Below are 26,478 nucleotides of genomic sequence, written 5' to 3' on the forward strand. Positions count from 1 at the left end.
TCACCTTGTCACCATGGCCACGCTGCCCGATGGACATCACATCCCCCAGTCAGGTTTTCCAGGCACTCCCTCTATGTTAGGATGTAAGGCCTGGGATTTTCACCTCCCTTCCCAGAGCACCAAAACTCAGCTAGAAAGAAGATCCTCCCACTCCACCTTTTGGTCCAAATCCAGATACCACCATGGAAGGACGGACCCCCCCCAACCCCAGGAGAGCATCCAACTCAGATGGATCCCAGCCCCCCACCCCTGACCCCTGAGTGTCCCAGCCTCAAGGAATCGACTCTCCAGCCTTCCCTTGGTTTTGCCTGTGCAGGGAAGCAGCTCTGACATCACCTCCCAGGAATGTAGCACTCCGTAAAAAGGTAGAGGGAGCCTGTAAAGTTCATGGCAGTGCACACACAGGTCTGGAAGCCCCATTCCCCTCCTGCGGGGTCACCAAAGGCTGGCAGGGTTTGAAAGCTGGGAATGGGATTTAGGCAGGTAAAGCAAGCCATGCCAGCCTTGGAATGGGAGAGCATCCTGGGAATGCAGCATCAGGATAAAGAATCAGCTCCAAAAGCCACACTGGGATTGTCCGTGCCCCCCTGTCCTCCCCCTGGCATCACCCAAAGAAGGACAATGAGCAGAAACAAGATGAACATTCCCACCAGCCCAGCCAGGCAGCACTATCACTATGATCCACCATTGATGCCACCTTGCCAATGCCTGGCTTTGCAGCCACTCGGGGACATGGAGGCCAGAGAAAAGCAGGAAGGGATGGAGAGAAAGGCTCCGTGGGAGGCCTGGTGCACACAACTCTCAGCAGGCAGGCAGCAATGCCTCAAGACTGAACTGACAGTCTCCTTGGGTGGTGTGTTATGTCCCCTTCCAAAACATCCTGCTTGGAGCATCACACACAGCTGGATCTCAGAGCTCTGCTGCCCATTCCTGTCTGGGTTTGGGACCAAGATGAGTCAACACTGTCCCAGCACCAGGTGATCTTCAAGTCCTCCAGTCCCGTCCATTCATCCTTCTGAGATGGGTGCTGTCCTGTTCCAAGAGAGGGTCTCCTCTTGTGGTCTACCAAGCAGTGTGGCAACATCTTGGTCACCATTTGTGAAAGGTCTGGAGAAAGGTGCTTCAGAGCCTCCAACCTGTCTGCTGGACACCATCAGCCAAGCCACAATGGTGTGACACAGGGGCATCCCAGCCTGGACACCAATGCATCTCTTATTGCCAGGTGCTGGAAGAGAGACCTCACTGGGGGTGGGCATTTTGGCTGGGGAGAAGCATTCCATGAGGGCTTTCAGCCTCATATGGAACAGGGAAGGGTTAACTCCCTGTTTACTGTGAGGGTGGTGAGGCCCTGGCACAGGTTGCCCAGAGAAGCTGTGGCTGCCCCATCCCTGGAAGTGCCCAAGGCCAGGTTGGACGGGGCTTGGAGCAACCTGGGATAGTGGAAGGGGGTTGGACTAGGTGATCCTTAAGGTCCCTTCCAACCCAAACCATCCAATGATTCCTGCTCAGGCTGCAAATCCCGGTATCCCAGGAGAGGAGGGGCAGGTGTGCCAAAAGCTCAGCGGGATCAGCATCCCCAGCCAGGGCAGGGCCCCAGCTCTCCACCCAGCTCGGCGGGCGCCGGCTCCTCCGGCCGGGGCTGAGCCAGGAGCTCGCTGGCTTTGCAGCCCCCCCATGCCCCGGGTTTCCCCGAAACCCGATCTCTTTGCTCCTCTGCGTAACCTCTGCCGAAACAGGCTGGGCCTTTGATCGCAGCAGCCTCGCCCGAGATTGATGGGCTCAATAAAGCTCCTCCATATTCTTCATTTCCCACTATCCATCACTCTCCGGGGAGCTTTTGCATCCCACCACTATGAATTAAACTGGGAGGGGAGGAAGGGAGCCATAAGGGAATTACCCCTCTTCCCTCCTCCCATCCAGCCTAATGGTGATGCCTTGTGTACAGCTTTTAATAAAAATGATAAAGATCTCATTTCACAATTGTTCAGGGAGCCCTTGGGCCGGGGGAAGAAGGGGGGCTGTTTAAGCAAGACCTCCTCTAATTCAATTGCCGTTCAGGAGCCGTGCCGGGACCTGCAAAGCCAGGTGGCACAGGGGTGGCTTTGGAGGACGTCAAAAAGAGGATGGGCTTCCCAAAGGTGGACTTAGCAGCTTCAGATGATGCCTGGAGAGGCAAAGCCTGATCTGTCATCGGCACAAACCAAGCCAGCCAACCGCAGCCCCAAACTCCACTAAACTCAAGTGTTCCAGCCCCAAAAATGAGATGAGAAAGGTTGGTTTGCAGCCACTTGTGCTCAGCTGGGAGGGACAAGGGGACAGTTGGTCCCATCTGTTCCCTCCACCAGTGACTCTGGAGTCCTCCAAGCCCCAAAGATGCCCCAGCCAGCCCTTGCTTTTTGAAGACTTTCTGGAAAAGTGGAGCTGTCTCCAAGTTCTCCAAACACAAGTGACAAGGAGCCCACACACACCCTGGACCCTCCAGCTGGATGCTGGGGCCTCCGGGAAGTCGCTCTCCACCCTTCCCCCCCGGGGACAGGCTCATCCCCAGGGTGCTGAGAACGTTGAACTCATTGCACTGATGAATGGATGCGGGGAAGCCTGATGAGTGGATATGTGGTGAACTCAGCACACAACTCTCCTTATCCCATCGGGAAAGCCCCGGGGGCAGGGAAGGGTCCGGAGGAAGTGTTTCATCCCATTGTGACAACATTTTCCTCCCTCCTCCCAGCTCGGGCTGGTTCTCAGCTGATCCAAGTCCCGTCCCCACCCCCCCGTCCCCACCCCCCCCCCGGCTCCTCCACCCCCCCGCCTCCCGTCCCCTCTAAATCCCTCCAGCACCTCGACTTCCACCACCCGGAGAGAGCCATGGAGCTGCTCCAATGCTTCACAAACCCTCTCCCTTCGCAGAGCTGGAACTTGCAGATAATAAATCCACAGTGGAGATCATAAACAAACTCACCAGAAAGGCAAAAAAAGCCCCTTTTTGCATTTTAAAAGCAAAGGCAGCTTAAACATTTAAGCCAAGGAGGCTGTTTAAGGTTATTTTTAGGCTCCTGACCCCCATCCTTGGTTCTTGGTTTCAAAGCAAAGGCAGCAGCACCTGCTGCTCACAACCCCCAGAAGCCAGGAAAGGGGAAAAGTTTGGAGGATCACAGCAAAACCTGCTGGCACAGCCATCCATCAGCGCGGGAAGCAGTGCTGGGGGAATCCAAGGCAGAGCACCCTATAACCTCTGCTCCTCTGCTGCTGGGGGAAGGAGCATCCCCCAGGAAAAGCAAAGCTGGAGGTAAAACCCCTGCTGAAGGGCAGAACTGGGATTTGGCGGGGGGTTCTGCACCCCCCAGAGCAGGATTTGGCTCTCTGTAAGCAAACAGGAGCCGCATTTACAACCTGGAGCAATCAGCTCCGCGGTGTAAACCCGGCTCCCCCCGGCACGCCAAGTCTGAAGAAGAAACAACAAAAAAGGGGTGGGAAAAGAGGAAAAGAGACCAAAACAAAGTTACCTTCTTCCAGTCGGCCACCTCCTTGGAAGGCACCTAGAGGCTCAGCTGGGCAGGGGTCTCTGGAGAAGTGTGGCCTTGCTAAGCGGGGCCTAAAGCGCTGGCTGGCGGGGGTCGGGCGTGGATGCAGCCATGCAAACCCAAACGCAAAGTTCAGAGCACTGGCGAGTGAACGGAGGCTCGCGGTGGCTCAGGGAACTTTATCCCCTCCATCGCCAGGAGGCCTTGGCTGGGGGCCACCCTGGGGTTTAGAAAATTAAAAGCAACCAACCCCGTGCTCGGCTCTCCCTTTGATTCGGCAGAGCTTTTCGGGAGAGGAGGCAGCTTGAGCCAGCCCCCTTCTTCCACAGCGCTCCGCCGGCTCAGCTGGGGCTTAACTGCTCCCTCCACGCTGAAATTTAGGGGGAAACCCAGGGATAGAGATGCTGCTGCATCCCTGCCTCGGGATGAAAACATCTCTCCTTCCTCCCAGGATAAAACAAAGGACCAGCTCCTGACTTGTGTAAATCAGCTGAGCCCAACCCTTCGCCCAAATCTTGCAGCTTTATTTGTTTTTTCCCTCACCCAGTGCAGCTGGGAACTGGGCAGGAAAGTTTTGGTGGATGAGAGCTTGGGGACAAACATCCCTGGGGACAAGCATCCCTGGTTTGGGGACACCACCACCTTGGACATGGCCGGATCCTGCCCAGGGCTCACACAGGAAGTGCCAAGGGTGCAGAGTGATGGTCCCACAGCAGCGGGAAAGGGATGCAAAACATTTTGGGATGAGAACTGGCGGATGCTTTGCCCTAGGGGCGGGTGGGAGCAGCTGGGAGCAACAGGAAGCTTTACCACTGCTCTCATCCACCTGCCCCTTGGCCAACACATCCTTCCCACACAGTCCAGGAGACACCATCTTAGGAAAAAATATATAATCTGGACAAATACACACACAGCCCACATGTGACAGCAAGTGAAGCAAAGGAAAACTAATTAGGGTCGAAGATTTAGCTTAATTTTTAGCCAAAACCTTGTGGCAACGCTAAACAAAATGACCTGAGGGTTTGTTGTTTTCTTTTTCCTTTCCCCGGGATTGTTTTTAAATAAGAAACACTGCTGTTGGATCCCAAAGCTGCTTCCTGGGAAAGCTGAGAGACTGGGAAAACAGCTGGTAGGGAGGGAAGGGGCTGAAATTCAGAGTCACAGGGGGTTTTCCGCCCTCCTAGACAAAAATATGCCAGCAATATCCATCCCGGTCTTCATAAAGTGACCATTACATAGACACACACCAGCCCTGGAAGGGCTTTGTAGCTACCAAAACACCTCAAGGCACTCTAATACCCTACAAAGAGTTGGTATTCCAGGAGTTTTGCATTGTCAACTCAAAAATGGCTGTCGGGAAACTAGCCACAAGCATGGGATGTGTGGTTGTCAGGAGATCAATGGTATTCCAAGGTGCTGCAGCTTGTGCTGGATAAGCACGGAAATGGGATGGTTTACCTGCTTCTCACACCTCTCCCAGTCCTGCGCAGCAGCTGGAGGATGCAGAGCCCCTGAAGCCCCTCACTGCAGGCATCCTTAACTTCTGCCCCACATGATAAGTTCTCCCCCAAATTATGGAATCACAGAATGGTTTGGGTTGGAAGGGACCTCAAAGCCCATCTTGTTCCACTCCCTGCCCTTCCACTAGACCAGGTTGCTCCAAGCCCCATCCAACCTCGCCTTGAACACCTCCAGGGATGAGGAAATCCCTTTTTCTTAGTCTCTGGAGAAATGTCCTCTCTTTGTGTGCATTGCTGTCCTGAGTCTGTTTTATCTTGTAACACCGGGTGAGGAGCTGCAGCATTGAGGTCCAGGTCGAACCCGACTGTGCTGATGGGGATCTCTCCCTCAGGAAAATGAATTTCACATGGAGAAACAGAGCTAAGGACAGCCCAAACACACCTGTGGCCAGAACACTCAGCTTTCCAGACCCAAACCTTGAGCTCATTACGCAGGCAGAGCTCCAGCCATCAGGGACCTTTTCATCCCACAGAACAAAAATCCACAGGCTGCCAAGGCAGACAGACCTCACACAATCCTGTGAATCAGCCTCACACCCAACAAAGCCATGGAAGCTGGTATTCACCTTTCTGGGGGGCAAAGGAGGGTCTCAGCCCTGGGTATGCCCCATTAACACAACGGGGGTGGCACCTCCTGATGTGCTGCACGTGCGTCTCTGTAACAGCCGGGAAAGCTCTGCAGGAATGAGCCGTGCCTTAGATTAGATTATGGGAAAATTAGTCTTTGATGATGTTGTCATTAGCGATGGCTCTGTAATGTGTTTGCACAAGGGCAGGGAGGAAATTAAGCAGGCTAGTTAAGGATGAAATAGCTCCCGCTTCCCCACATTAGAACCTGGAAGGGTTTTAATTGAGGCAAAGGAAACTTTCAGGAGCATTTGGGAGCTGAGGACCAGGATATGATCCTTCCCACAGGCACCAGTTTTATCTCCTGGATTCCTCCCGCTGCTGAGCCCCAGGGAAGCAGAGCCCAGCTCAGTGGCATGGGGTACAAGGGGGGCTGGGGCACGTCCCAGCTGCACGTGGTGACATCTCCAGATGAGACCAGCAGCCCAAATTACTAGGAATTTGTAGGTGGAACAGCTCAGAGTAGCATCACACGCTCAATTCAAGCCATCCCTGGGATCTTGGGAAAAACCACCTTCTCCAGCACAGCTCTGCTTTGGGAGCACTGTGTCTTCACCCATGAGGGGAAAGAACCACCAATTCCTCCAGCACCACTGCACTCAGCCCTCCCAGGAAAGCAATCCATCCATCAGCATTTCCCTGGAGACATTGGCTTGACTGGCAGTGGAATGACTCCCCCTCCTCATTTCACCAGAGCACCCTTTTCTTCTACTTCAACTCAGTGCCCCAAACCCCTAAATTATGACCTATTTGCCTTCTCTCTTCATCCTGATCTCCACAGCATCCTCTTCCTGACATCCTCACCACAGTGGGAGGTTAAATCCATGAGCCAAGGTCATGTTCAGGATAATTCCTCCAGGTGGGACATCAACCTATGTTTTGTTCTCCAAAGAGAAACTGAGGAAGGTCCAGGACACACAACTGGTGCTTCCAGGGAGGTGTGGGAGAATAGGATTTATTTTTGACCCCCATCCGTGGCCCATGCACGTAGCCAAAGGGACTCTTGGAGGCAGGCATTTTGGAGCAGTTTTTGGCTGGATGCCTTGCAGGTGCCTGGGCTGCTCCCATAGTAGGGGGGGGAAAAAAACCCACAAAATCTTACTCCGCAGGGTCCCAGATGCTGTTTTATCCCCCAGCCCACTCCCCTCAAGGATAATCTTGTTGTTTCAAGCCTGCACCAGCGTGAAGAGCTTGGAATGTGGTTTTTTATACAGAGTAGGGGGCTGTCTTAGAGAAGGGCCACCTGCTAGCCCAGCTCCGGCTCATGTTTCACTGGAGACATCCCGAAAACTGTGGGAACGTGCTGTTCTCAGTGGTAATGAAGGAAGGAGATATGACAGGGTGCTCCTGGTGAGGATCAGACTGAGCTTCCAGCTCCTGCCCAACCTAAACACCAATCCCCTTGATGTCAGTCCTGAAATATCCGTGGTGGGACTAACCTTGGGATGCTCGGCTGGCTCAGCAGCAGGCTTACTAGGAAGGGAGCTCAGCTCTAGTTGCAGCAGCCAGAAACACACTCCAGTGTGGGAAAGAGCAGCCCATGTAATGCTGTAATGCTGGGAAAAGCAGCCATGGACCAAAACCCCTTTGTAGGCAGCTCTGACTCAGGTCACCCCAGAATGCTCCTGACCCTCCTTCAGGCACCCCAGCAGCCCCACTTCCCCTTCTGCAGCCCAACCCTGACTCCTGGGACACGCCCAGCCCTCCCTGCACCACTGAGATCCCAACTTGGCTGCCTGATCCCAGCAGAGGAGATCCAAAAACAACCCATGGGCGCAGGAGGAGCAGGATTAGGGCCAGCAAAACATGGGAGCAACAGTCAGAGCTTGTACCATCCTCAACATCCGCATCTCCTGGAGGCTCCAGCACACTCCTTTGAGGTGGATGTCCCAAGGAAAAGGGCTCAAGGAGCCATCAATGCACACCCCGCCTGCACACGTGTGCCACAGCGCTCAGCGTCACCCTGGATATTCTGGGCTGTTGCTGGAAGGCAGCCACCACTTTGCATCTAGTTACCTGGTTCCCCAGCAAACAAACTGGAGTTCAAAGTGTCTGTCCTGCCACTGCACAGGGGCAGGAAAGCTCTCGGCAGCTCCCCACGGCACCAAAGGATGATTTTTCAGAGACGGGGATTTCTTTTCCTTGTTTGCTGCCTTTGAAAGCTGCCTGCGGAGATGTGAGGCCAACACACACCCAGGGGCACCTCCAGGCATTTTCCCTGCTGGAGAGGAGAGCGGAATCAGAGCTGACTTGGCTCAGAAACCTGCCCCAGGCTGCCAGGAAGGCTTCCTCCAGGGAAGAGACCTTCAAACTCCCTGCTCCAAGGAGGCTTTATCCCCAAATCCTACTCTGTCCCCATGGCGGGCAAAGCAGGGGAGCCTCACATCCCGCTGACCCTGCAGCGCTCCCGGCTGAAGGCTGAGGAGAAAACCCTGGATTTTGAGTTTGAGGTGGTGAGTGCCCAGTTTAACCGGCGGGGCTGCTACGCCCTGAGGCTCACGGTGGAGAACCCGCTGCTGCAGGGCTCCGGCGCCGGCATCCAGCTCCGTGTCAACAGTGGGAATGCCGCCCGGAGCAGCACCAGCACCACCGACACCATTGAGCAGAGACACCTCAACCAGATCTACTCCTTCCAGAGGAGGAAGTTCACCTTCACCCTGCCCAGAGGTAAGGGGGCCGGGCACCACGGGGATTGTCTGACAGGGGAGGTGACCCAGGAGCACAGATCTGGAGCAAGCACAGCCCGTCTCAGGCTTGCAGGCCCCCCTATCACACTCACACCTCCACCGAATCCGTGAGCTGGAGCCAAAGCTGTCTGAGCTTCATGGGATGGATCGGGCAGGTCCAGCTTTGGGGCCAACACCCCCACCCAAGATCTAGACATATGCAGGCTGGATAACCGATTTTCTAGTGCTCACAGAGCAGAGCTAAGCAGGGCTGCTGAGGGATGAGCCCAGGAGATGCTCCTGGGACCACCAGCATTCCTAAGAAAGACTTCACCCCCTACCCTGCAGGTTTCTGCAAAAACGACAAGAACCACGACGTGCGTCTCCACATCGAGGCCCTGCGCTACCCCAGGTGGGCAGAGAGGCTGAGGAGGGGCAGGCGGGTGGGAGAAGCCTTCTTTGCCATCTACCCCCGGCCTGACCAGCCCCGGCTGAAGCTCTCTGCCAGGAGGAATGAGGACTGGTACCGCTACAGTGCCGTGGTGGCTTTGCTGCGGGTGGGCAGCGAGCAGCCAGCGATGCACTGTGGCCGCCTGGCCTTCACCGCGTCCCTGCACGAGCACCGGCCACCCCCCACGCCAGCTGCACCCCCACCACGCTCCCCCAGCTCCCAGGAGGACCAGCAGGCAGCAGGAACAGCCCCAGAGTCCCCGGATCTGGGAATCTCCTACCGCTCACTCGGCACACCGGAGTCCGCCTATCACTCGCTGCCCACCGAGGGCCATGCCCACTTCCCTGAGGTAGGAGAGCCCAGATTTGGGGGCCAGAGAGCAAACAGGTCTGTTTAGGACAGGATGTGGCCCTAGAGTAGCTGGATGGTCCCACACGGGCTCCAGCTGGAGAAAAAGCAGAAAGGGAGTGGTTTCCATGGCTTTGAAGGGCGGCTTTGGGACACAGCACAGCCCTGCCTCAGTTTCCCCTGAATTTCTTCACTGGCACAGGCTGCCCAGGGCAGTGGTGGAGTCACCATCCCCAGAAGCGTTCAAAAAACATGTAGATGTGGCACTTGGGGACATGGTTTAGTGGTGAACACCACAGAGCTGGGTTACTGACTGGTTGGACTTCACCTTAAGGGTCTTCTCCAACCTAAATGGCCCTATGATCCTCTTTGTCCAGAAAAGGAGCAAGCTGGGACAGGCTCAAAGTGCTGTCAGGGTCTTGGTGAGATCACAGCCACCCAAGCAAAGCCAGGAAAGAGGGTTCTGCACTTAAATCATGCTCAGAGCTGTAGGAAGAGATCCCTTATGGGGTATTCACCTCATTCTTTCCACCACAGCATGGTCCAGCCATGCCCTACCATCTACAAGACCTACATCTTGCCCCTACAGCACTTGTAGGACCAGAACTTCCAGCCCACCTGCATCCCCTTCACCTTCGGGGTGGTCCAGGAAGACCCCCAGGAAGGATGAAGCACCCCAGCATCTCCCTGCCCTCCTCTACCTCACTCTTCTAAGCCCTGGGAGCAGCCAGCCCCCTTCAGAGGCAGCAGGGAGCTGGGCAGCGCTCCCTATAAAGGATGGAGGGAGGGCTGGGCTGTTACAAAATTCATTAATAATTTAATTAATTAATTACGTATAGATGTGTTCTTTTCTTTATTTTCCTGAGGCAACTGGGGCTGTGGAGGAGCAATCCCTAGGGGTGCTTAGGGGGTGTCTCTAAGTCTAAAATAAATGTTGTTGGGGTGGTTATGGCTGTTTTAGTTGGGTGGTTTTTTTCTTTACTTCTTTGGGGTTTTTTCTTATTTCTATCAAAGGTTCTGCCGCTGAAGGATGAGGTCCTGAGCTTGACTGTTAGAGGAAGGAGCTGGGACACAGAGGGGTCACCCTGGGACACGGAAAGGAATGGGAAAGGGGTTTTGGATCTCAAAGCTGAGTCTTCAAAACCTTTTTCTTTCCCCCAGAGGCTGCAGGCTGACCCTGAGCTCAGCTCCTCCCCGGAGCTCCTGGGTGGCTCAGGTGAGCATCCTTCCTCCTCCTCCTCTTCCTCCGTGCCTGCTGTGCTGAGTTGCAGCAGCTTCCACCTCTCCTCACCAGGGCACAGCCCGGACCCAGCCTCCTCACCAGGGCAGGTGAGTGCAGCCAGTGGAGAAAACACCATCCTAAATTAATATAAAATGCCATTATTTATCATGGCTTCCACTGCTGGGGAGGAGATGGAGGGGTGGAAGGGGACATTGGAACCTCCATCCCATCCCTGGGTACCAGCGCTGCTCCCAGGTCATCACAACTCCAGCCTCGTTGCGGGAATGGGGGAATGAGACACCAGACTATGCATTTTTACTACCAAAACACATCCCTGCATGCTGGCTGGGCCCAGGCAGTGGATGGCATCACCTGAAAGGCCTTAAAATGCTGAGTGTGGGCATCTGGGGCTGCCATGCCTTAAATATTTCACCCTGCAGCTCAAATCTAGACTTAAGCAGCAGAAATCATTGGGCAGGGCTACAACAGTCCAAGAGGCTGTGTTTTTCTTCCCTTAGTTGTGTTAAAAGCTGTCTAAATAAAGGGGAAAAAAAGACAACCCTTACCCCAGGGGCTCCATTTCCTGCATCTCGCTGGAAGAATAACACGGTGACGTGTTGTCTGTGCTGCTCTTGGAGGTGTCTCACACACCTGCGAAAACATCGCTTGCAAAGCTGGAGGTGGGATTGATTTCATGGACCTTCCCCAGGCATGCTCTGGACTCCAGGGAGTCCTGGTGGGAGAGTTTGGGATGGCAGGATGGGTGGCAAGGCCATCTGCAGCCTCCTGGCCGTGGGCAAACGCTGCTGGCTCAGGGATGGGCCGGCAGCCCTCCCTCAGCCCCCCAGCTCTGGGCTTCCGTGCTGAAGAGATGACAGGGGATACTGCACGGGGTGGCTCGTGGCCAGGGTGCAGTAATGAGGATGTTCTTAATGCTGGACACGCTCCTTGGTCCTAGTGACTCCACTAGTGAGGTTTTAGGGTCAAATTTGGGTTGTCACCCCTCTCTCCTGCAGGGTGCCCTGCACAGGGGCTGCCTGCTGCAGGCCACCTTCACGCCTTAGTTCTTTCCCTTGTGCAGGAACGTGGAGCTGGTGGCTCTGGGACACTTGGAATGTGTATTTCAAGGGAGTTACGGGGTACTGGAGCTGAGCTGCTCTCCAGTGGCATCTCCTTGCTCCACATGCTGTAGGCACCACAAACTCCTGGCACCCCAGAGCGGCTCCGGGCCCTTCGCGGCACTTCATTTCCAAGCGCATCTGCTATTCCCGGCCTGATCCACCAAAAAATTACTGGCCAGAGATGCTTATTAGCGAGGTCTGATTGAGTTTGCTCAGCAAAGGTCTAGACGGAAACTCTTTGGAGCTGTGGGGATCGATAGCAATCAGCTGGGATGTGGAGCGGGATGCGGAGCCGGGCCAGGGGCGTAAGGAGAGGCATTAGCAAATGCAATCTTGCTCCTGGGCCCCTGGAGGGAATGCAATAAATCACCTGCTGCTGATGTCACCCAGCAAGTATTTGCCAGGATGGATTTTATTTAAGAAGTAAAAGCTGAGAGGTGGGGGGAATGCTGGCTCCTGCCCTCCTGGGAGGCCTGGAGTGATGGACAATGTGTTGAAGGGTGGCTGAGGTGTCCTGGGTTATGGGGAAGCACCAGGTAGAGCTGATTTTTAACCTCCAAAAATGTTCCTGGGACACTGTAGCCCAGAGCAAGCTGGGAGGTACTTGTGGGTCTGGAGCTGTTTTGGCTCTTGGTGGTCCAATCCTGAGTGTCTCAAGGCATCATATGTTGACCCTGCAGTGCACAGCGAATGTGAACCCTAAACTGAGGTTTGAGAGACCAAATATCTGCCTAAATTCAGGCAGGATTTGGGTGATCTGATTGATTACTGACTTTAGGGAGTCAGTGATGCTGGGGCTGGAGAGGGGTAACTTCATAGGGGTGAGAGGTTTCATCTCAGGGCTGCAGCTTGGACTGGTGTCCTGAGAAATCAGGATGCTGGCTACCACATCCATCTGTTTTGTTTTCCTAAGGAGGGGGGCCAGCTCTTTGACACACTGCCTCTGTGCCGAGCATCTCCTCTGCAGGATGCTGGGGGTGATGGATGTGTGCTGAGCTCCCCGCAAAAGGCCAAGGCACGGGGATAATGATATTTTCCTCATCTCCCTGCAACCTGTGGATAATGTATTCCCAGGCACGAAGTGGGAGGCTCTGCTGGCTGTTCGAACGCCTGGTGTGTGTTGCAGAGCCAGACGGCTCCCTAATTTTGTCAGGGCTTGGGCACAGCACCGAGCAGATCGATAACGTGCCATGGATCATCTCTCAGTTGCCTTCCTCGCAGGGAAGGAGGAGAGGGAAGTGGGCTCACCAGGATTCTTGGGGATCTCACAGCAGGGCTCAGTTCAGGGGAATCAGCCCCCAGGGTCAGCAGAAGTCATAGGAGAGTTTGGGTTGGAAGGGATCTTTAAAGGTCACCTAGTCTTTTAAAGGTCTTTAAAACCCTTAAAAGTCAGTCCCTCCCTCCAGGAACCATTCCCATTTCACTTCTCCAGTGCTGCTGGGAGGAAGGAGCCAGCTTTTGGAGATCTCCTTGGCAGTTGAACTTGGTTGCAAGCCCACAGAGTGGTTTGTTACCAGTCTCCTGTGTCAGCTGGCAGCGAGCACCCAGCCCAGACCCACGGTCTGGTGCTGTCAGGGAATAAGGAATCGCAGCCTCTCCGCTACAAACACGTGGGTTTGCACACAGCTTGTGCTCCCCCTCTGGATCCCGGTTTACCAGGGTGCAGAGGGATCACGGAGTGGGGTGAGACCCAGCTGGGGCTCCCAGTGGGGAACACAGCCCATCCACGCTGTGCAAAGTCAGCTCAAACTTGGGAAGCTTCGACAAGTCTGAAGAATGGGACCAAACCTGCTCCTGACTCTGTGTACACTGTGTTTTAGCCCTTTGGATTCTCCATGAAACTACTCTGACTTGGACAGTTTCAACAGGTCTGAAAAACGGGACCAAACCAGCTCCTGGCTCCACTAATGTTGTGTTTTATCCTCCATGGAGCTACTCTGACATTTGAAGCTTCAATGGGTCTGAAAAATGGGACCGAGCCTGCTCCTGGCTCTGCTCAGGCTGTGCTTCATCCTTTTGGATTCCCCATGGAGCTAAGCAGCTTCCCTGGCAAAGCCTGTGTGGCTGTAAAGTGACTTCATGCAAGTCATAGGGAGGAAGAAAAAAAGTTCCCCAGGAGTAAAAATCACCTTTATTTTTTAAGCAGGATATAGAAAGTAAAGAAGGGGCTCCTCAAGCATCGAAGGAATATGAGGCACAGGGTCCTGAGGGGTTCTGAGCCACAGCTGGAATAATTTTGGCCTCTTTTGTGTGGGATTCAGGATGGGGCTTCCTTTGTAGCTGTGCCAAGGGGTTGGTTTTGGGCTGAGATCTTGCATTTCTGCCCATCTGCAGTGGTAGGGGATGCAGGATGAGGATCTCACTGTGGAATGATGATGCCCTTGCAACGTGCCCCGTCCTTCCGGGTGGTGGCAGTGGGTAAAAGCTTCTGTCTCCCATCAGCAGAGCAGTGGGGTTGGGGCAGAGGTCCCTATTCCCGGGTGATGGATGGCTCGGCTGATCCATCCCTCACCCCGCCGACAGTGACAGGGAGGGTGGAACAGCTCTAGCCCTTCTCCCCAGCCTGCTGCCCTGGCGACAGGGTGAGGGGCCGGAGCTGCCTCCGCTCACTAAAAGCCCAATGAGGCTGAAAAACAAACTTTGCTGACAGGGCTCACCCCGGGACACGGCTGAGATGAATAATGCTGCTCCGGCGAGCAATTTGTAGGGCTTTGAAGAGCTGTCAGCCCAGGGAGGAGTGTGCCTTGATGGGTTCATTGGGGGCTTCGCCTCTCAGCATTCCTTGATCATGTAGCTCTGTGCTGGAGGGAGCCAGGAGCCAAAGGGGACCTGAGGCAAACGGCTTTGGGGGGCTGCTTGCACGGCTCTGATTTAAAGATGATGATTTAGAGTGTGAAAACACGTGTTGCTGGTGATGTATTGCAAGGAAATGATATTCCTGATCACTACACTGGGGACCTGCAGCTGGCCAGCTTGATCAAAAATTCCCTGCACGCTTCTCCCTGCCCAAGTGGAGATCTGCTGTGGAAATGGGCCAATAACGAGTGGCAATTCACCTTTTCTTAGCTAAAATGGAGAAAAGAAAAATCTTCTCAGTTGGCGAAGATGGATCCTCAGGAGGTTTTCCAAGCTGCTTTGTGATTTGCTCCTCTGTAAAACACAAACTCTGGCTGCTCCGAGGAGACGAAAGCTGTTGGCTCTAATTCCTGCAATTTCAGTCATCATGTCCCTTTAAGTGTCAGATAACTGCCTTGATGAGGAAAGCAAATGGGGTTAAAAAGAGAAAATTGCTCCTTTTTTAAAAGGTGGGGGGGAGGGAATTGCGCTGGTGCCACCGATAAATATAGAAAGTGTAAAACTCTCCTAATGGAGCAGCCGAGGCGGTGCTGGGCTGCTGGCCCATTTCATTATTTGACAGGTGAATTGGGAGTTTTCCACGTAAATGGAAGGAAAATGAATTTGGCAATTTTTAGCCCAAAGGGATTCCCAGCCAGCAGCTACGGAGCTCCCCAGGGAAATTGTCTTGGAGCTGACATCCGAGGGGGAAGAGCATCCTTCCTCCCGATGCCCCGAAACAGCCCTGTGATCTCTAACGAGCTCCCGCAGGGTCCCCTCAAGGAAACAAGTTGCTTAAAAATTATAATAATAAGCAGAATATATCAAGCTCGGCCTGAATCCAAGGGAAAAAAATCTCCCTGTGGCTGACTGGGAAATGGGAGCAGAGCAGGGATGGGGGTTACTGGAGCAGCGGGAAAGGAGGAGGCTGCCAGGATGAAATGATGAATAAAACAGCGTTTGCTTGTCTTCCTCTCACTTTTGTTTTGCTGGGGATCTACCAGGGGGCTTTAAAGTGCGGTTTTCCTTGGAAGGTGGTTTCAACCTGCTGCGAAGGTGTTGGGAAATACCCCTTTGGAATACAATTGGGTTTGCTTCAAACCCGAGCTGGCGCTGCCAGAGGAGATGGAGTTTTCCAGCCATATGGATATTTGTCTTGTTTGGAGCTGTGCTTGTCAGTCTGGAGCCTTTGCAGGGGGGAGGATCTGCTTGTGGGCTCCTAGAAATGGAAACCACGTGTGCACTGACTCCTTTATTTGGGAAGCTGATGGCTGTCCCTTGCCTTGCACATCCACGTCCGTGGCATTCTAGAGGTTATTTTTCAAGGATAAGGGCTCCTTTGGCAGGTGCTAATTATAGGTGTCATTACAGGGGGCTGTGTTCTCCTCCCATCCCATGCCAAGCAGCTCCAAGGTACCCAGGAGCAAAACCTCAGCGATGTCTGAGCAAACAGGGAGAAAGCATCCATGCCTGGACCCAGAGGGATATCCCCTTCCTATGTTGTGTCAGCAAACCACAGAAATTCTTCCCTGAGGAAGAGGCAGGCCCTGGCACAGGTTGCCCGGAGAAGCTGTGGCTGCCCCATCCCTGGAAGTGTCCAAGGCCAGGTTGGACGGGGCTTGGAGCAACCTGGTCTGGTGGAAGGTGTCTCTGCCCTGCCCATGGCAGGGGAGGTGGAACAAGATAGGCTTTAAGGTCCCTTGCAAGTCACCATTCCATGACAATGATCCCATAGGCCTTCCACTGACACAGGCAGACCATGGCATTCATCCTGCAAAAGTCCTTTGCTTTGAAGGGGCAGCATCCTGCTTCAGTCACATCCGTGCTGGAAGGACCACGGTGCTGGGGATGCTCGTCGGTGCAGCTCGATGCTCCCCTCCCAGGGGTGGGAGCAGGGGTCGGAGGAAGAGGAGAGCTGATACTGTTTTAATCTTCCTTTTAACTGTAATTGTGTTTGCCTGGCTCCCCCGAGCTCGTTCCAGGAGATGCATTTTTCCCAGCTAGATTGCTTTCCTTGTTTTGCTCATTGGAGACAGGCCGGGGCCTGTGTCGTGCCAGCTCTGCATTAATAGAGCCTCAAATGAGATTTCACAGCCTCAAATCTGATTAGCGCCGAGGCTCCGGTTGCTTCCAAGAGTGAGGTAGACAGATGAGGAGCCATGATGCTTGGGAGGGGGTGCAAATCCGTACGGATACGGGGTGCCACGCTCTACTCTAACACCCTAGGGACTGACATGGAGCCTGGGGGCATGGGGCAGCTGAGATGGAGCACATCTCCCACCCCCAGAAATCTGTGAATTCAGGATGCTGGGAGAAGGCTGGTCTCGGTGAAGCATCCACTCACCCATCAGCCACCAAGGTCCTGCTGTAAACCCATACTTCACCCCATTTTGGTGCCTGATGAAGTCTAACATCCCTCTCCCCATCCTGGTTTCCCTGTGCCTGGAGGTGCGTGCCATGATGGAGCCGACTGGCTGTTAGTTGGCTGCTCGCCCCATTATTGAGAGATTCTCTGTGGTGCCCCAGGGGCTTTTGGTGTGCTCTGACACCCCAGAGCCCTGAGCTCCAGCTGAGAGGTGACTAGATCTGCTGGGATTTCCCCAGGGACACCTGGGAATCCAGCATCTTCAAGTTGTCCATGCTCTGGGATGTCCTGGACCATTGTTGGGACGTCCTGGACCATGCTCTGGGTTGCCCCAGCCATACTCCAGAATGTCCTGGACCAAGTCTGGGGTGTTCTGGCCGTGCTTCAGCCCTTCTTCATCTTCACAGTGGCACAGTGCTGGAGGTGGAACCTGTGGCCTGATCCTGCTGCTTGTTTAAAGCCAAGTGGCTCTTTATTTTCCGTCCGGGAAGGGAAGCAGCTTGTTGGTGTTTAGCTGCCGTAAGGAAGCTTGAAAGGAGCCTGGGGAGACATCACGTAGGAAAACTCACACCAGCCCCAGTCCATCTTCACTTATGGAGCCTAGTATTATTTTATGGAGTCTCTGGAGGAGGATAAAGCTGACACATTCCCAACAGCTACTCATAAATTGCCAGGAGCAGGGAGGAGCTTGGGGCTGTTGATTCTGTGACAGCATCGCTCCCGGCTTTAGCCGGCTCTGGGGGGCTCACTATAAAGGACCACAAGGGTGCTGTTCCTTCTATGGTAGGACAGGGACTGGTGTCTTCTCCTGCAGCACCCCAAGGAGCTCTGGGAGGGCTGGGATTGGAGTTGAGGAGGTGAACGCTGCAGGCCTACAGCCCCAGGCTCTCCCTCTGAGCTTATGCTGCTCCATGAAATCAAAATTCAAGGAGAACCCTGAAATCACCGACCTTCTTCCAGGGGGGAAAACACAACCAATGGTCTCCAGGTGTGGGCAGGGGCTGGAGGAGCCCCTGCCATGCCGTGCCTGGAGGTCCCTGCTGGCTCCCAGCCCGGGCTGCCCTGAACTAAACGCCGGGCTCTTGAGGCTATTTATGTCTTGTCAGCTCGCAGCCAGAAGCAATTTAATCTTGGCTGAGCGCTGCTGAAAAGGAGCTGCTGGGCCCCGGTGCTTCGTTCGAGATGATAAAGAGTTGATAGAAAAACAAATTACGACGATGGCAGCTCAGACGCCGTTAATCAACCTCCCCGCAACAGCGCGGTGTGAATAATTAATAATCATCGTTAAGGAGGATTTAAGGGCGGCTCGGGGTTAAGGTGCTGCATGGGATCAGGGCAGTGGGTTGCGGGAGACGCTCACGATGCTCTGCAGAAGTCGGTGATTCTCCAAAGCTCCTCAAAATGTTCGAAACATGGTGTCACCAGCTTGGGCACACTTGAAATATATTTTATCTCCACCTCCGCAAGCTACAGGTTGCAAACTCCTGGGGGAGAGCGCGTGGCTTGGAAGGATGGAGAAGCTTTTCTCCCACTAAGAGGGAGCTGCAAACAAGTGTGGGCTTTACCTGGAACTGTAGGGTAGAGATACTTCTTCCCTTTGGGAAGAAACACTGAATCTCCTCCTGGCTTTGAATAGTGACTGGAGGATTTTTTTGGGTAGTTAATCACAGGCTTGCTGAGGGTTTGAGGTACTGGTTGCCTGCAAAGCCTGGCATTGTTCACACCTGCTATTTTTAAAATGGTTTGTTCTCCTGCTGAGCTTTATTTTGCTTAACCACTTGTGAATTTTCTGGTAAAACCCTCACTAATTATCCTGCTGTCACTGTTGCTGATGGTAAAACCAAGGGAGGTGTAAATACAGTGGTGGGAATGAAGACGTGCACTAAGAAACCTGCTTCTGTTACCTGGAATGTGAAAGAAAATAGGGAGAATATAAGAAAATGTCCCAAAATAGTGATCTGGAGCAGTAAATAAGGATGGGGGGGTGGGACACTGACCCAGCATCACAGCTTATGTCCAGGGCTCCTCCCCCCACGGCAGGGCTCCATCAGAGTGCTCCAAGGTGTCTGTGCAATTAAAGCAAGGTTGTTTCTGGGCTCTGCCAGCTGGAATTCCTCCAGATCGGGATTTTAGTGAATATTTGGCAAGGTCAGATGAGGCTTGAAGCAAGCTGGTCTAGTGCAAGGTGTCCCTGCCCATGGCAGGGGGTTAGAATGAGATGAGATTTAACATCCCTTCCAACCCAAACCATACTGGGATTCTGTGATACTTGGGATGAAAATGTTCACTGAAATTCCAGAACTGGAGCCTGAACAGATGCTCTCTTGACAGGATAGAGGGGTCTCCAGGGAGAGCATCCCTGCCTGCATGCCTGTGCCTGCTTCCTGCCTGCAAATCTGGCACCATGCCCCTGCAAAACCCCCAACCATCCTTGCCCTCTCTCAGTGATGGATTGGGATCCATTCTCTACTCCGCTCTGCAGGTCAGGGAATCCTCCCCTACTTTGTGTTTCTGCTCCTTCAGTGCCTCTTTCTGGCTGTCACTGACACCAAGGCTGTCCCAGCCCCAAGCTCCAACTGGTTTCTGAGCTGACAAAAAAAAAAAACTGAGGGGGAGAAAAGCTAATTTACATATTTTTCCAGACTGCTGATGATCAGAGCATCCAGATTTCCATGCCACAAGTGATCCTCAGCTTTGGGTGTGTTATCCCTCGTGGCGGTGGGTCACCAAGCCCACCACTGCTGCAACGGGGCAGCCTCGGGAGAGACAAGGGAGAGACACGGGAGTGGTTTTAGGACAAAGCAATCCCTCATTACTGCGTTCGGAGGCACAGCCACGTGTCGGAGGGGATTTGCAGGCAGCGGCTTTGAGGAGCCCGCGGGCTGCTCGCCGGGCTGGAGCTTTTGCTTCAACCCCAGGAGGTCCAAAGATGCACGAAGGGTTTGGATTTCAGGGTCTGAAGTGGGACAGAGTGGGTTTTAACTCATTGCATCCCCAGAAAAGCAAGATATTAGATGGATTAACGCTGTGTGCTGCCTGAGACGGTGGCACTGCGGGACGCAGGGGGTGGGGGACAGCACCGTCTCTCACTTGGCCGGGGTGTGATGGGAGCAGGAATGGGATGCGTGAGGAGCAGCTTGTGGCTCTGCTGCTCCTTATCACATCAGCTGGTGGGAATTAATGAGCTGGGGTGGGGGGAGCCACTGCACTCCTGCCCTTCCCCCCAGATTAGGCTGAGATCCCAGTTCCCGGCAGAGTCCCTATAAATTGCAGAGATATCTGGGCTGGTGACAAGGGGGAGCAGGGGGATGACAGGAGTTGGGTGGTTACTGGGAGGTCAGAGGGACATGGGGGACATAGAGGTGTCTTAGATGGTTAATCCCTGTTTTGGTGACCTGGGCTGGGATGTGTGGACCCCAGTGTAGCTGCCCCCCATGGCACCATGCTGGGCAGGGATGCTGGGATGATTTCGCCCTGTGCAGGATCCTCTGGTGCTGCTGGGCATCTTCCCAGAGAGCCTGGCACCACTGTGGCACTGCTGTGACATGGTGACATCAGTGGTGTGGAGCCACAGGGGACAGGGTCTGGACACACCGGGGACAGGGAAGAGGCAGCTGTGATGGGAATGTGGGGGGGGACACTACCTCCCCAGCTTGCTCTCCCTCATCTGGGACCAGTTTGGGATGTGGGGATGTGCTGGGATGAAACCTCCTCCATCTGGGCTCTCAGCACTGAGCTGGGCCATGGGGACGAGGTGGGGTGACAGGGACATGGCTGCAGCCCTTCCCTCCTTCATGTATCCTCACTCTCTCCTAGCAGGTATCCAAGTCCCCTGCTGTGACAGAGGGTCCCAGGCACACATCCACGGCTGGTGGGGGACACGTGGCCCCCGTGGGGAAGGAAACCATCACCGTCACCCTCCATGGTGCCAGCAACCTGCCGGCCACACACGAGGGCCAGGTGCCGTGGCCGTATGTTGTTGTGTGAGTATCCAGCATCCACAAAGGGGACAGCAGGGATCGTGGGGACACAGAGAAAGGGTTTGGGAGCTGCCACCCTCTTCACAAGCCCCAGGGAGGGGGCAACCTCTCTGGCATCGCCTCTGTGAGATGCAGGGAGAGGAACCAGGACTCCTCGCTGCGATGGGGGAAGGCAGGCATGAGGCACTCTGGCTTGCTGGGGTGTCAGGAAGAAAGTGTTCCTAATATTGAAAGTATAAAATGATGTCAAAGAATCCACAGGGTAATGCTGCCTGGGTTTGGGGATGATATCACAATAAATAAAAGAGTGTTTTAATAAATAAAACAGGATGTTGGGTAAGGAGGACTTGGCTCCTCGTGCATTATGCATGTGCCAGGGGACTCAATTAGCCGGTCGGGCTTTGGTCTGTGGTAAGAGGGAGGCCGTCCTGCTCGGCACTGCCATCCCAGAGGCAGAGGGGCTTCACTTCCCTGGAAAAGAGGGGAGAAAGCAGCTGTCAGTGCCTTCAGAGCATCACCTGGCTGCAGAGCTTGGTTTTTGCAGGGCATCTCCCCAGGGCAGTGTCAGGCAGGCTGGTACCCAAGTGGATCCATCAGTGCCAAGGGAACAGGGCTGCAGGGTTGGGGTTCATCCACTGGGAACAATCAGCAGCCAAGACTGTGAAAGCCGGGAAACATCTCATGTAAAGCAAACTGTTGCTTGCTGGGTGTTTTCCAGAGTAGAAACCCTGAGCTCTGTGGTGAAGGGGGTCCCAGGGTCTGTCATTGTGACAGAGTGCCCGGTGCCAGCCCCATCAGGCATCCCAGAGGCTCCCTGGGCAGGGGGGATGCGGGACTCCATCATCAGGATTTTGGCAGCTGGAGCTGGCTGACATGTGAGCCGGGAGCCTCCACTGCCACCCCTTTATCACCCCATCCCCTCTTTCCCAACCCCCCCATGCCAAGGACCTGCTCTCCGCCCCGACAGCCTGAGTAACTCTACGGCAGGACTTGTCTCTATTTCCATAAACCAATTATACCCAGATGATCTCCGGAGATTTAAACATCAATATCCTAAATGATAGCACGAGGGTGGCGTGTGATTGTTGCATCTCTCTTTACATTCTGGTGCCGCTCCATCACCGCATTGCCATGGTAACGGGAGAGTGATGGAAGGGAGGGGAGGGGGTATTAGGGATGCAGGACACATGAGGGGCCTTTTAGTAACCATAGTGAGGGAGCCAAGGCAGAAGGGAATCACTGATTGTTTTTCAGGGCACTTGCTCTTTAAGGAGAGTAGCATGTTGCAGTTAAAAGGTGGGGTTTTATGGGTGGGAGGGAGAAGTTGGAGGGGGATGTGCTGGTGGGGGGTTTAGTGGCATCCAATCCCCCCAAAACAGGCAGGTGGTAACCAGTGGAGCCATCCCAAGCCCAAAGTGCCGGCACACAGAGCATCACCCCACAAAAGGACGTGATCCAAGTGGGATGGGAGGGAGGGAGCAGCACCACTGCCCTCTGTGGCTGTGCCCAGTCGCTTGTGCCTGGACTCAGCATCCCACAGCACTCCGTAGTTGTGTGCACCACTTCCAGAGATTTGGGGAGGGAAAGAGCAAGCCTGAAAGACCTTGAGGAGCAGAAGATCTCACACAGGGGCTTTGGCTCACCCTGCCCCAGAGAAAGCCTCCTCCTCCGGGGATGCTCTGGGGATCTGGCAGTACCTTGGCTCTGCTCCTCACCCTCTGAACACCCAGAAAATCCTCCCTCCCTGCTTTCGGGAGCACCGGTGGGTTTGTTCCGCATCTTCCTTTCCCTCCCTCGTGCTCACAGACAAATTGCTGCCGGACCGGCAGGATGCAGGGATGACCTTGGCGTGCCGGAGCCGGGCGTGTTTGCAATTAACGGCACAAAGCGCCTGGCCCCGGCCGGCTTCTCTTCTCCGCTGAGTACCACGGGCGGGTGAAAGGACCTCCTCGCTCCCTCCTTTCTGCTCTTCAGTGCCCAGAGAAGCAACTCAAGGTCGCTGCTGAATGCACCAGCTGCTCCCAGGCTGGGGGATGGGGGTCCGCTGTCCCCCTGCCCATGGGGGACCTGTGAAGGCAGCAGTCCAGGTCATGGTGCCACGGGATGCTCTCAGAAAGGGTGTTCCTGCAAGTAAAACCTTTTGGCTCTGCCCAAAATTAAACCAGGGGCTCAGCTGATAAACCCAGAGCACTGGGGCTGTGAGATCAAGCGGTCCCTCCTTGCCACAGCATCCCGGTGGGATGAAGATGGAGCATCCCAGGGTTAGAAGATCGGGAACAATGTAACAACTGGGATATCAGCCCCAAGAAATAACTCGCCCTGTAGAGATAATAACTCATAACACCGGATAAATAAACATTCTGAAGGCTGGGCACAGCCCTGCCAAGCCCTTTGCAGGGCACCCCGGTGTCACAGCAGCGGGGTTGCTGCGTGCCGCCGTCCCCGAGCACCGCAGCCGAGACGTTGATGGGTAATAACTCCCCGGGGGCGGCCGTCTTTATCTTTTATCTTTATCTTTTATCGCAGCGGTGGGCGGATGGTGCGTCCCCGCACGCACGGCAGAGCCAAGTGCCTGCCCCGGAGCCGGCAGGGAGGGATGCAGAGAATCGGAGGAGCAGCTCCCGGTGCATCCCAGCCATGTCCTGCCCTGAGGTGTGCGATCTCATGTCTGCAGACCCCGCTCCTGCCCCTCCAGCGCGTCTGGAGCTGGCTGGGGGGAGGAGAAAACATGAAACCCTCTCTGCTCTCCGCTGTTCCCGCTGCCCCCGGCCTATTCATTTGGTTTTTGAGGCACACCCCTGTGCTTTGTGCAGTTGTGGGTTGTTTTCCTCCCCCTCCCCACTTCACAGCTCTTTTTGAATGCTCTCCCGTCCTTAGGCAAGCCTATAATGAAGGGGGCCTGTTCTCACCCTCCTGCTCCTCCTCCCACCCCCCCAGCCGAGGTCTGGCTTCATTCGGACTCCGAGCACGTTGCTGGGAGAGCAATCCCCCACAGAGCTCATTACTGGAGAGCCAAGTTTTTTTCCAGCCCCTCCAAAACAGTGCCAGCCTGATGGCAATTCCCACCTTCCAAAGCTGGCCAGCTCCGTCCCTGTGGGATGCAGATGGGCTTTGCTGGTGGGGAAGGGGACACATGGGAGATGAGAAAGGAGCACGGGACAAGGATGCAGCATGGCTGAGGGCCCACTAGACCAGTCTCTGCAGCAGGGAGAGGGAATGGAGGTCTTGCAACCATCCTTCCATCCATCTGGGATGAACCTGCTCAGTCCCACCTGGAGCTCACCCTACAGCTGGAAGGACCTTTGTGAACAAAATGAACTTTAAGCGCCCTTCCATCCCAAACCATTCAATAATTCTGTGCCTTATAATCTCTTTTCCCCCCCGGTGTTGGAGTCTCCAGTGACACCATCTCTTCTCAGTCACAACAGTGCCCTGGTAAACTGTCCTCAAGAGCCATGTTGGCTCTGCCCCAGTAAGAGCTTTTCTTGGAGGAGCCAGCACCAGACACTTCATCACCTTAATATCCAGAGCAACCCGTTCACAGGGCTGGGATATCTGTGTCACAGTGGGATGTCACCATCCCCTTTCACCCCAGGGGACTTGGGGTCACCACGTCACCAGGCAGGGACTCTGCTGTGGTTTTGGGACTCTCAGGATAACACCAAGTGTCTCGCTGGGCAGTGGAGATGCCCTAAAAGATCTTCCAGCCCCACTAAAATTGTGGGGGGGATTACTATAATTAGCCAAGCTAATGAGTAATTGATGATTAACTGATAAAAGTGGGAGGAACAACCCCAAAACATGCCTGATGGTGACACCAGAACAGATGAAGAATTACCCAGGTCTGTAGCAGTGAACACAACCATAATTATTGCTCAGCATTGTTATGTGCCGAGTCTAATGATGACAGTCGTTAACATTCAATCTTCTCTCTCTTTTCCCAGCAGCATCTTCCCTGTCCCTTCATCAATACTGTGGATAATTAGCCTCCGGGGCCTGAAATAGCCTTTCGGATAAAAGGGGCTGCAAACCCCGTCACTGGGGGCTGGGCAGGATCCAGGAGTAAAAGGGGCATTGAATCCCCAGCAAAGCCCCCCCAGAGCAGGGGCAGAGCTTTGCTGAGGGCTGGATGCTCATCCCTCTCTCAGCTCCCTGCTGCCACATTCCCCGCCTGTTTTCCTCCCTTTTCCTCACAGTAAGACCAGCGGAGGGGCTGAGCAGAAGCCGGAGGCGTCTCGTGCATCCTCAGAGCCCACCCACGCACCCACCTGGGAGGAGGAGGTGGTGCTGGAAATGGATGCCGAGGATGCAGGTTGGGCAGGTGAGAGCATTGGGGGACCGTGGGGACAGGGGTGCTGGGGACCAGGACATGAGAGTCATTCCTCAAAGGGCTAATTTGGGGATATTAGGGAGTCCACGCTCCTCAGGACCCCAGGTATAGGGAATGAGCCATGTCCTGAGCTCATGGCTGTGGTGTCTGCAGGGCAGGACCAGGAGGGACATGCCCAGGGTGGAACAAGGGATGATGCTAGGCATCCTCCAAAGTATCCAGTGGGAATCAGCATCAGAGGGGAAACACTCCAAATCTTTCCCCACTGCCATCCCTCACCTTGTATCATTTGGAGCCACATCCTGATGCTGTTACTCCCCACGCAGGGCTGCCAAATCTGTAACTGTGATAAAACTCATGGAATTAGGGGCCGGGATTTGATTATAAAATCAGCTCCTTACAAAACAAACGTTGGGAACCAATCTTCACATCGTGCCTAATCCCATTAGGCCCTGACCTCAGTGAAATTGAGGAGATTTTGATGTACTTTTTGCCCCGTGCGGGATCATGAGAAATTCACAGAGACTTGATGGGACTTCCAGGTCTGCTCCTCCACCTCCCAGCATCTCCCAGATGTTTGGCCATGTTCATCCCCCAGGTGTTCATCCTGGAGCTGTCATCCCCAGGTGCAGCTCACAGCTTTTCTTCCCCGGCAATACAGTTTCCATCCTTTTATCTCCCAGAAATCCAAGTGTGATCCATCATCGGTGATGACAGGCAGAAAAGCCACTTGTGCCTCGCTCAACCCCAGAACGTTTTCCCTGGTGCTTCTTCCACGAGGAGCTGGGAGAAAAGGAAAATTTCTGTTTAAATGGAGCATGTGCTCTAAAGCACAAGGTCAGGAAAGCGTGGACCAGGCATTTGGGGACGTGCACAACCTGTGGCATTCCCAGGTTGGCCAAGCAGGAGTTAAGGCGGGTGCCTCGGCAGTAGTCATTAAGCTGGGGGAAGGGAGGCCCAACTCTTGATGGCAGCATAAAGAGAGGGCGGTTTTCCCTTCCATCAGCTCCTTTTTTTTCTTTTTTTTTTCCCCATAAAAGGCTCTTACTCCTGCTTGTCAGATAAATTGCAGCTTTGCTCTAATTTAAGGGAAGAACTGGGGGTGCCAGGATCCGTGGGGTGATGCTGCCATGCCAGGGGACAGATGGGGACCAGGCACCACTGAGAGGACTGATTTCGTGGTGGACCCTGAGGCAGGGAGGGCTCAGGGCAGGATGGAACCCTGGAAGCTGAGCAGGGTGGGCTGGAGGCAGGGAGGTGGATTAGATGGATCAGTAGGAAATCCTGGCTTCTTAGACGGGAATCTGAGCTGTGTTGGTGCCAGCTTTGCTCTCTGGAATTGCCTGGGATCTGTTCTTCATGGCTCCCTGGGATGCACATGTGTGTGTGTATTATCCTGGTCTGGGTGTAAAACCTGCTCCTGTCCACTCCACCCTGGCCTTGTGAGGGGAAGGGCCTGCTGAAAATTAATCACTCCATTGTCTCTGTCTCT

The 26,478-nt window shown here is 54.4% G+C and overlaps 2 protein-coding genes across 3 annotated transcripts in view; one reads left to right on the top strand and one right to left on the bottom strand.

Moving 5' to 3' along the window:
• The window catches only part of STRA6 (stimulated by retinoic acid 6), a 30,862-nt gene extending 13,232 nt beyond the window's left edge, over positions 1 to 17,630 (bottom strand). The window contains exons 1-2 of one of the 2 annotated variants that reach the window (XM_027697862.1): positions 17,627 to 17,630; positions 9,222 to 9,224 (exon numbers count right to left, since the gene is read on the bottom strand). The gene's annotated coding sequence lies outside the window, so the exon portion shown is untranslated. Of the gene's footprint in view, positions 1 to 3,503; positions 3,682 to 9,221; positions 9,225 to 17,626 lie in introns of those variants that run through there. The other variant, XM_027697861.1, reaches the window with a different exon arrangement.
• Positions 7,751 to 26,478, top strand: part of CCDC33 (coiled-coil domain containing 33) — a 41,675-nt gene continuing 22,947 nt past the window's right edge. The window contains exons 1-5 of the mRNA XM_027697854.1: positions 7,751 to 8,335; positions 8,683 to 9,134; positions 10,295 to 10,462; positions 20,496 to 20,659; positions 24,853 to 24,977. Coding sequence (XP_027553655.1) covers positions 8,026 to 8,335; positions 8,683 to 9,134; positions 10,295 to 10,462; positions 20,496 to 20,659; positions 24,853 to 24,977 — 1,219 coding nt within the window. The 5' untranslated portion in view covers positions 7,751 to 8,025. The remainder of the gene's footprint in view (positions 8,336 to 8,682; positions 9,135 to 10,294; positions 10,463 to 20,495; positions 20,660 to 24,852; positions 24,978 to 26,478) is intronic.

The sequence above is a fragment of the Neopelma chrysocephalum genome, unplaced genomic scaffold (genome assembly GCF_003984885.1).
Source record: "Neopelma chrysocephalum unplaced genomic scaffold, ASM398488v2 Primary Assembly neopelma1_124, whole genome shotgun sequence".
Taxonomy (NCBI): Eukaryota; Metazoa; Chordata; class Aves; order Passeriformes; family Pipridae; genus Neopelma; species Neopelma chrysocephalum.